This window comes from Gossypium hirsutum, chromosome D04, assembly GCF_007990345.1.
Source record: "Gossypium hirsutum isolate 1008001.06 chromosome D04, Gossypium_hirsutum_v2.1, whole genome shotgun sequence".
Taxonomy (NCBI): domain Eukaryota; kingdom Viridiplantae; phylum Streptophyta; class Magnoliopsida; order Malvales; family Malvaceae; genus Gossypium; species Gossypium hirsutum.
The window spans coordinates 40552450-40563264 of NC_053440.1; the positions used below are offsets into that span (position 1 = coordinate 40552450).

At 32.0% G+C, this 10815-nt stretch overlaps 1 protein-coding gene across 1 annotated transcript; it reads right to left on the bottom strand.

Annotated features, from left to right (window-relative positions):
• Positions 1 to 3682: 3682 nt before the first annotated feature.
• Positions 3683 to 4999, bottom strand: LOC107898235 (uncharacterized). The gene is made up of 4 exons (XM_016823765.1): positions 4854 to 4999; positions 4522 to 4687; positions 4170 to 4405; positions 3683 to 4124 (listed from the first exon to the last, which is right to left on the bottom strand). The coding sequence occupies exons 1-4, from the start codon at positions 4997 to 4999 to the stop codon at positions 3683 to 3685; spliced, it is 990 nt and encodes a 329-aa protein (XP_016679254.1).
• Positions 5000 to 10815: the final 5816 nt, after the last annotated feature.

The following is a 10815-nucleotide window of genomic DNA, read 5'->3' on the forward strand; positions in this document are numbered from 1 at the left end:
AGAAGAAGAATTTTGCCGAGCCCTGTATAAATAGTTTCCTTAAGATAGATTCGTCCTCCCCTTGGTGCTTTGAGTAACGTTAGACGCCTGTCTCCTAGGATACAACAACAAACGATCACAGCAGTAGCACAACAAAAGTGATCAATCGAACACAATCTCTCCTTTCTCTATTACTAGGAGAAATGAATTTAGAATGAATTTTTTTATATTGATAGTTTTGATGATATCTTTTTGAAATCTCCTAACTTGGTTTTATATAGAAGAGAGGAAATGAATGAAGAGATTTGTTGAAAATTTAATAGACATGCGTGAATAGAGACAATGAATGAAAAAATTAATATTAAACCAAGAGATACATTTTTTCAAAAGATACAACTGTATGGAAAAATGCAATATTAAACCAAGAGATAAAATTATCATTCATCACTCAATAATTATTTTCCAACAATTCCCCATATGAATTAAATTGATGGATCAATGAGACTCAAAGACTCAAAGAGGTAATAAATTCTACATTCGATAGTTGCATAGGATAGGTAGGCATCAACCCTTGAACCTTTATTGTGAAAGTATATTACTTTAGTAGCTGACTAGTAGACGCGATGTCTTTGAATTGTTTTGCCGTTTGTGTAAACGATGATATTCCTCATGCAAATACCTCACTGGTAAGATTTTTGGTTATCATAGGTATGTTCATATGGTAGTGAACATCCTCCTGGTTCTACAAGAGCTTAGAGAATTATGCCACAATAGTCTCCTTGAAGTGGCCCCACTTCACTCTCACATAGGTGACTTATGTTGTCCATTTCACTGAAATAGAAAATGGTTATTAAAAGCATTGCTTAACCTTTTCCACATTTTAATCACTATTTTCATCATAGGAATATACTAAGGTAATTAACTTAAAGCACATTCTTTCATTTCACATTAATTATAATCATAAATGTGAAACGTGTGTTAAGGCAAAACTAACAAGGTCTTTATTTCAATCTATTGAAAGAAATACTGAATCACTTAATCTAATACATAGTGATATTTGTGACTTAAAGTTTATTCAAACTAGAGGAGGGAATAAATATTTTATTACCTTCATTGACGATAGCAAAAAATATTACTATGTATATTTGCTTAAAAGCAAAGATGAAACTATAGAGAAATTTGTTCTCTATAAGTAGGAAGTTGAAACCCAACTGAATAAAAGAATTAAGAGGGTGAGAAGTGACTATGGTGGTGAATATGTTGAACCATTTGGGAAATTTTGTGTACAACATGGTATTATTCACCACCATACTTTCCTCAATCCAATGGAGTAGCAGAGTGTAAAAATTGAACCCTAAAGGAAATAATGAACGCAATGCTAAGAAGTTCTAGATTGTTACAAAACATGTGGGGGGAAGTTGTTTAATTAGCAAATTACCTTTTAAATAAGGTGTCCTATAAGAAAAAGAACAAAACACCATATCAGTTATGGAAGGGCAGGAAACCTTCCTACAACTACTTGAAAGTGTGGGGGTGTCTTACAAAGGTAATGATTCCTTTTCTGAAGTAAATGAAAATAGGTCCTAAAACGGTAGATTGTATTTTCATTGGTTATGCACAACAATGCATATCAATTCTTGTACATGAATCAAAGAATCTTGAAATTCACAAGAATACGATATTGGAATCTAAAAATGTCTCATTCTTTAAAAATATACTCCCTTGTAAGACTAGAGAAGATGGGTCAAGTTCAACAAAACGAACTTCAGAAACTATTGATAGTCAAGAATTTCATCAAAAAGTTGAAGTCAAGGTAGAACTAGGAAGAAGTAAAAGGGCAAAGGTGGAAAAGTCCTTTGGATCAAATTTTCTAACCTATATGCTAGAAACTGAACCTTAAACTTATAGTGAAGCTATATGCTCATCTGAAAGCATTTTTTGGAAATATGCTATCAAGAGTGAAATTGATTCCATCATGAAAAATCATACGTGGGAATTAGTGGATCTACCTCAGGGAATTAAACCACTAAATTCTAAATGGATTTTCAAACGAAAAATGAAAGCAGATGGAACAATTAATAACTATAAGGCTAGATTGGTTATAAAAGGTTATAGGCAAAAGGAAGACATTAATTACTTTAATATATTTTCTCCTGTATCAAGAATAACTTCTATAAGGATGATACTTGCTATTGCCATTTTGCGGAATCTAGAAGTTCATCAAATGGATGTTAAGATAGCTTTTCTAAATGGAGATCTTGATGAGGAGATTTACATGGAACAACTTGAGGGTCATGTAGCTCTAGGGCTAGAAAGAAAAGTCTGTAGATTGGTAAAATATTTGTATGGACTTAAGCAAGCACCAAAGTAGTGGCATGAAAAGTTTGACAGTGTCATGATATCAAATGGACTTAAAATTAATGAGCGTGACAAATGTGTGTATGTCAAAACCACTGTTGATGGATATGTAGTTCTACGTTTATATGTTGATGACATACTCATTGTTGGAAGTGACAATGAAATGGTAAAACGTACCAAAAAATTGTTAAATTTAAGATTTGATATGAAAGATATGGGACTTGTTGACATGATATTGGGCATCCAAATCAAAAGGTCATCTGAAGGTCTCGTATTGACTCAATCACACTACATATACAATATTCTTGAGAAATTTGGCAAGGATGATTTTGGTGTAGCCAGAACTCCGATAGATATAAATCAACATCTGTCTAAAAAAAAGGTAAAAGTATTGACCAACTGGAATATGCAAGAGTCATAGGAAGTCTAATGTACCTTATGAGTTGCACTAGACCTGATATTGCTATCATTGTAAACAATTTAAGCAAATTCACAAGCAATCTAGGGGAGAACCACTGTAAAGTGATTGTCATGGTACTGAGATATCTCAGATATACTCAAAACTACGGATTACATTATTCCAGAGATGCTACTATGTAAGAAGGATTCTCCGATGCTAGTTGGATATCTGATATTCAATATACCAAAGGCACAAGTGGTTATATTTTTACATTGGGAGGAAGAGCTGTGTCATGGAAATCCTCAAAGAAAACAATTATAACCAGATCCACAATGGAATCTGAGTTTGTAGCTCTAGATAAATCTAGAAATGAGGCAGAATGACTATGAAACTTTTTAGAGTATATTCTTAAATGGCCAAAGCCTGTGCCCACAATATGCATATATTGTGATAACCAAGCAACAATTGGTAGAGCACAGAACGTAATGTATAATGGTAAGTCAAGACATATGTGTCGTCGACACAATACCGTAAGACAATTGATCTCAACTGTAGTTATCTCTATTGATTTTGTAAGATCAAAAGATAACACTGCTGATCCGCTAACCAAAGGGTAAAACCGATATCAAGTTGATAAAATATCGAAAGGAATGGGACTAAAGCACATGAATATTTAAGCCGCTATATGAAGGAAAACCCAACCTAGTTGACTGGAGATCCCAAGATTTAGGTTCAATGGGATAGCCTACTTGCATAGACCTTATGAGGTCACTATGGGGGTTCTTATAAATCTACGTAAAGTATTAGAATTAACATGTCCTTGCCAAACATGCCATAAATTAAATAACTCAAGCATATAAACAGAAGAAGAAGCATTATTCTTATTCATAGTATTAACTTTTATAGAGATACCATTGGGTTTCCACATATCATTTAATACATATCCTATTCCCACATATGTTCCCCATTTGTTCCCCCCTTTGACAAAACAAACTTCTGGGATTCAAATACCATCCTAAAGCCATGCATACTTAGGAGGGTCCCAGAGACAAGATTCTTGTGTATGTCAGGCACATACAACACATTTTGAACTTTCAACTCTTTGCCAAAAGTCAACTTTAAAATTACAATGCCTTTCCCCTTAATCTTGGAAGTTGTAACGTTGCCCATATATAGTTTCTCCTCTTTTTCACAAGGAATCAATTCAACAAAGGAGTCCTTTTTATAGCAAATATGACGTGTGGCACCAGTATCAACCCACCATTCTCTTAGATTTGAATCAACCAAGTTGACTTCAAAAATCACAGCGTAGAGGTCAAGATCAGATACTTCCTTAGAAATATTTTCCACAGCGTTGGCCTTGTTTGTTCTGACCCTTTTTGGAAGCCTACAATTGGATTACTTGTGTCCCATCTTATTGCAATTAAAGTACTTTCCTTGGAATTTTGGCTTCTTGAAAACACCGCATTTTGGTCCTAGTTTAAACCCAATCTGAGAATGTTTTCTTTTTTTGGAGTCTTTCTTGACTTCCACTACGTTTGCCTTGACAAAGTTAGGATTGGTTGCTTTGTTTAGCCTTTTAGCCACACCTCGATTGTCTTCTTCAATTCGAAGGCTAACAATCAGATCTTTCCTTGTCATTTCCTTTCTCTTATGCTTAAGATAGTTCTTAATGTCATTCCAAGCAGGGGAAGTTTTTCAATAATGGCTACCACTTGAAAGGATTCACTTATCTCTATCCCTTCTGTGATAATACCATAAATGATCAGTTGGAATTCCTGCACCTGATTTACAACAGCTTTAGAATCAACCATTACAAAGTTTAAAAACTTAACAACTAATAATTTCTTAGCACCAGCATCTTCAGTTTTGTATTTATGGTCCAACGATTCCCATAATTCCTTAGCCATTTTCTTAATACTGTATACTTCATAAAGTTCATTAGATAAACTGTTCAAAAATTAGTTATGACATAGGAAATCAAAGTTGTTCCATGCTTCGGCAATGTTGAAAGCGGTAATAGCATTTTCCTTATCCTTTCTAAAAATAGGAGGATCATCCTTCAGAAATTTTTGCCATATTCAACATGGTCAAATAGAACAACATTTTCTATTGCCATGTTTTAAAATTCTCTTTAGTGAATTTCGCAGGCTTTTCATTGTGACTCATAGTCACAGGTAACGTTTGGCTAGCAGCCTGAGCTTGAGTAGCGATAATCGCCTCAGCCTTTGAACTGGATGAGTTGTTTGACGCATGAGACATTTCTGTAATTGGAATAAAGAACCATAATCTTTAAATAAATTAAAATCTGAAACAGAAGTATAAACCAATCTTAAATAAGTTATGATGGTAATCTGTACGCCTTAGATTAAAACTACAACAATTATTCTGTCTTAAGAATGTAAGAAAATTTGATATCATATGTAGTATTAATATGTCAATAATAATGATAATGTAATACAATCCAGTAGCAGTAACATAACAGAATACCTGTAATCAGACAAAGTTAAAAATTAGAAGAAGAATTTTGTCGAGGCCTTTATAAACAGTTTCCTTAAGATAGATTCATCCTATCCTCGGTGCTTTAAGTAACGTTGGATGTCTGTCTCCTGGGATACAACAACAAACAATCACAGTAGTCGCACAACATCAATGATCAATCGAACACAATCTTGCCTTTCTCTATTACCAAAAGAAATGAATTTAGAAGAATTTTTTATATTGATAGTTTTGATGATATCTTTTTGAAATTTCCTAACTTAGCTTTGTATAGAGGAGAGGAAATGAATGAAGAGATTTGTTGAAAAATTAATAGACATGAGAGAATAGAGACAATGAATGACAAAAATTTAATATTAAACCAATAGATACATTTTTTCAAAAGATACAACTGGATGGAAAATGCAATTCTAAACCAAGAGATAAAATTATCATTCATTACTCAATAATTATTTTCCAACAAGATTGTTATTACTCTGTTGATGTTGTTATGTGATTTCATTGCTTATTCATTCAAATAAAAACACGAACATACAACATATGCATTATGAATGTAGGGAAGCAATTGAATTAATTATTTAATTCGAAAAAAATAATAATTAATTGACACAATATTTGAATGGTGCATGTTTGATCACTTAATGATTGAATTAATAATAATATTAAACCATATTGTTACCTTGCATAACCCTTAAATGATATTTGTTTATGAAATTGTAAAGCTGATTGAACGTAGAAGTATCTGAGAGAAACTTAATAATTAAATAAATATGACTTCATAACTTATATGTTATGGGTTAGTAAATAGCCAACTTGTCATGGTTTTCTTTTGTAACATCATTGACATTATTTCAATAATTTTAAAATAAAGAAGACAATTAACCTAACTCCTTCATGTCATAGTAATTAAATATTGTGAATTGTTGCGTATTATTTTGTGTTTACATTTTCATTTGTTTTCGCATACTTAGTAATTTTTACTTAGGTTAATTAGTAAACTAAATTCATTCTTAATTATTTTTAATTACCAACTTGTCAATTGATAATTTCACAATATTTTTCTACATGGTTCCTGTGGAGACGATACTCTTACGCACTACTTTATACTTGTTGACGACTATGTACACTTGCACATCATTCGATAATTTCAGGACAATACAATTTTGATAATTTGAAAATTAAATTAAAATATTTAGAGATGAATTTAAATTACATTTAAAATATTTGGTGTAATTAGAAAAATAAGTGTGGAAATGGTCGGTTACCGGCATAAAACAAGAGTCTCCAAGTAGGAAGTGGAAATATGAAAGTATTTCGAAAACGATTCAATAAATAATTATGCAGTGGAAAACTATAGCTGATGGCGTTGGTGGAAGGTACAGGGATGTGACTCCATTGGCATTTATCTCTATGTGCTGACCTGTCTTAATCGTCCCCCCCCCCCCCAAATTTACAATCTCATGTAATTTAAGGTTGCCAATTATAATTTATACATTCCCAAAAATTCTCTCCATCTTACAAAATATATATATATTAAAAAAATGTTTACTTTAAGGTGAGTTTAGATAGACAATGTATTTATTTGTAATTAGTGTAAAATCAACGATGATGATAAAAATAAATATTATAACATAAAATAAAAAAATAAATTAAATACACCGCACTACACCATATCTAATTATCTATCCAAATCCCCCTAATTTCAGTCTATTCTACACTCAAATTTCATCAAATTCTTTATATTTATATTCATATGAAAAAGAATTATAAGATACAATTTGGGCATGGCAACGGCAAATATTTTTCTTCGACAAATTTGTGTTGCATTAATTGCAATGATAAATTAGAGAAAAAAGTCAATGCACAAAAAAATGTCGTTGTCAGCATCATCATATATATATAATGCTCTTTTACCTTTTTATCATGTATCTGTCTCAATCCAAATATCCTACTTTCTTGTTCACTACTTCTTGAGTACATACACCCAAAGATTTATCCCTGAGCCGAATAAAATATTAAACGAAATCTAATTACGTCAAACTTGTTATAGCAATTAGTAATATATAAAGGAGGAAACTTTTTTTTATTCGTTTATTTAATTTTTCGTTATTTTTTAGTTTTTAAATTTATAATATTTTTTAAATTATTTTAAAATAGATGAAAAAATTAATTTCTGTTAACTTTATTGAAATGACATATACGTAATTTGTCACAAGAATGCCTAATCAACAATTAATTATTTTTTAAAATTCAAAAAACTATAAAACTTATTAGCGTCTAATTGTACTTTTGATAATGATCTGTATAATGAACTACTATTTTCACAAGACGTTGTTTTTATGAGAACCTTATCAAATTCCAATGTTTGGGTTTGATTATTATATCCCGTTCAATGAAGTTTGTTTATTCAAACTTATATGCCAAATGGTTTGAAGATTATCTTGACCTGTCAATGATGTACATTTAAACATTTGCAACATAATAACTATCATACGTTTTATACTTATAACTTTGTAAAAAAATTATAAAGCTTCCACTGCATGATTTGTTTAAAATTGTCTGATTTAAGTTGTGACACATCATACTCGAATCTAATTATCGTGTCGGGTTTGGCGTGTTACACCTGACATCTGATACGATTCCACCTTCAATCGAATTATATAGAGAGCAACGAATCATCACCCTTGTCTGAAACTGCCAGAAACTGAAATTTGTGATCCTCAAACTTTTTGGTATCCAAAATCGTTGTTGTATCATTGAACCGTAGCTCTGCTACCAACTTGTTGGGGATCGACCTGTATAAAAAAAGAACAAGTAACAGTGGAGAGAACGAACATAAATATTTTTCATGAAAAACCCTCAAAAAGGGAAAAACCATGGGCAAAAGAGGTATCGAATTTTCACTAAATGAGAAAAAAAAATGAGAGTACAATATGGAGAAAATAAACCTAAATGTACTAAATGTACAAACCTAAACCTTGAAAACAAAGTCATAACTCGGGAACAAAATTCACTCCATAGTTACCACGAAACTCTCACCAAAACTCATGTGTGATTATATCTTGTTTCCCTGAAGAAAAGCCTTTGCTTATTGGCATGTCAAAACAGAGTTACAATGACCCTTTTAAATAGGCTTAGATTAGAATTCTAATAATACTAAAATATCCTTGGAATAATCAAAGTTCAATTGGGAGAAACAGTCATGCTTGAAGTCTAAAATGCGACTGTATAACTTGGGGAAATCATCGTGACGTCCCATGCATGCTCGTCATGACGTTGTTGCCACTTTTGTTTGGGGTTTCATCGTGTCGTCGTGATGTCGCTAGTCTTCACGTCACAACGTCGCTTCTATTTTACATCTTATTTGGTAAATCATTGAACGCCTTTTTAAGTTTCTGCAAAACGTTTGATAAATACGAGGCACACCCCCCACATGATAAATCCTAAATTATAGTTCTAAGTTTATATCAGAGTTTCATAGTTTTAACACAAACCTTTTCATCATCGAATGTTGTATCCTCTGCAAGTTTTTCCACCGCATAGTGTGCCAAATCAGTTTCTGGCTCCGCAAAAGCAGCCATAGAAACACACCTTGGAAATCTTAAATGTAGACTAGAGTCACGTAGTTGTCTAGGCAATTCCTCGATACAAGGTCATAGATACCATCTGTAACAACCCGTTTTTCAGTGGTGTAAGAAACAATTTTTTCAAGACCACAAATCTGACGTGTTGATTTTTAAATATTTATTATTTTAATATTTACGAGGTCATTAGTGTAGTATTAAAATTTGGTTATGATATTATATTATTTAGGAAGTTAATTAAGTAAAAAGGACTGGATTGTAAAGGCTATAAAAGTCAAGCTTGTTACGAAGGAGGACTAAATGGGTAATTTAACCTAAGAGAATTAAGGTAGTGGGTTTACATGAGGTTATGCACATGCGGATAAGTTAATTAAGCTTAAAGATGATTAATTTAAAATTAACTAAGAAAGTTGATTTATTTACAATAAAACCTAGGTATATAAATAAAAAAATAAAGAAAAGGATGACACTTTGGCTTAAAACCTTCATCTTCTCCACGACTCAAAAGGGAAAATATTAGGGTTTCTTAGCTTCCGACTTGAAGCTTTGATTTGTAAGTAAATCTTAGCTCGTTTTTAGTAGTTTTTATGTTTTTCAGCTTGTATTAGCTTAATCTAGCTAACCCGATGATTAATTTGTAAAGCTGTTAAATGTTGTGGATTGTGCTATTGATGAGTTGAGTTGTTTTATTGAAGTTTTTGAAATATTTTTAATCGTATATGTTAGATTAGACTATTTTGTAAAGTAGTTTTGATGATTTTAATGTTTAAGGATTAAATTGCTAAAATAATGAAATTGCTTGTACTTGATATGAAATATTTGCAAATAGGGGTTGCTGGAAAACCATGGAAGGTTTTGGATGAAATAGGTTTAAGAGAAAATGAGTAATTTGCAAGTTTCGAGATTAGGGATTAAATTGAATAAAGGTGAAAAGTTGAGGCCAATTTTGTAAATGTCAAGAAGGACTAAATTGTGTAAAATGATTAAATTTGGCTACTGATTTAGTTAATTGAATGAAACTATTATTTTAGATCACGAACGTGTTGATAACTAAGGAAAAACCAAGGTAGCAGAGTAGTTCCTGTACTTTGGCTATTTCTACAAATCAACCCAGTAAGTTCGTATTTCTAATTTTTATAATTAGTGTCTCTTTCCATAAATTTTATATGTTTAAGATGTGGAATTTCTAAGCATACTTGATCAATTAAGAGTTGTTGATACGAACTATTAAAGTGATTCGACCTTGGGCCGACACGTGAAGTGATGAAATGATTAAATATTCTGTTCTGATGATATAGACCGTTTCGATGGCTGAGAATCCTGCATAAGTTGCAGATTTTTGACAGCTTGTGTGAGTAGCATCGAGAAATAGTAAAACGGCTGAATGCTCTGTTCTAATGAATGAATCGTAGCGGTGGTTGAGGTCCTGCTTACGTTGCAAATTCTCGCCAGCTTGTGTAGCAGCATTTCAAAACGATCAATGTTCTGCAACTAGTTCGAATGAGCGATACTCTGTATTTCTGAAATGATGATCTAATGATATTTGAGAAAATTTATTTAATGAAACGTGTAGCTCTTACTTGTGGTGGATGGTGAACGATAATGAATTACCTTTTTTGTTATTCAATTGTATTGTTAAGTTAAATTGTGGTAAGCTCTATAGTTATTTTACGAACTTACTAAGCTTCAATTAAGCTTACCTTTGTTTGTACTTTGTTTTATAGATTTCGTTTTGCGGTTGAGAGACCGGATCAAGCTCAAAGAAGCACACTATCTCAAGGATTATTTTGGTAGATTTTGGATATTTTGTTTATATGGCATGTAATAGGGCTATTGAGTATAAATTGTGATTGTTTATGTGTACTGGTTGTGTGCCTTGATTTCCATAGATTTAGGGTCTAAGTTAAGTACATTTTGAGTGGCATGAGTTATATTGTGTTGTGGGATATGTAAGAGTGTAAATGAATATGGAAATTGGTGTGGTTTGTTCATGAA

What these genes read in the sequence shown, in the direction of transcription:
- LOC107898235 (XM_016823765.1), bottom strand. Translation starts at nt 4,999, where the DNA reads ATGTCTCATGCGTCAAACAACTCATCCAGTTCAAAGGCTGAGGCGATT. An exon ending in AAAGAGAATTTTAAAACATG is followed by an intron (nt 4,688 to 4,853) that starts GCAATAGAAAAT and finishes ATTTTTGAACAG; the next exon opens with TTTATCTAATGAACTTTATG. An exon ending in CTAAAGCTGTTGTAAATCAG is followed by an intron (nt 4,406 to 4,521) that starts GTGCAGGAATTC and finishes AATGACATTAAG; the next exon opens with AACTATCTTAAGCATAAGAG.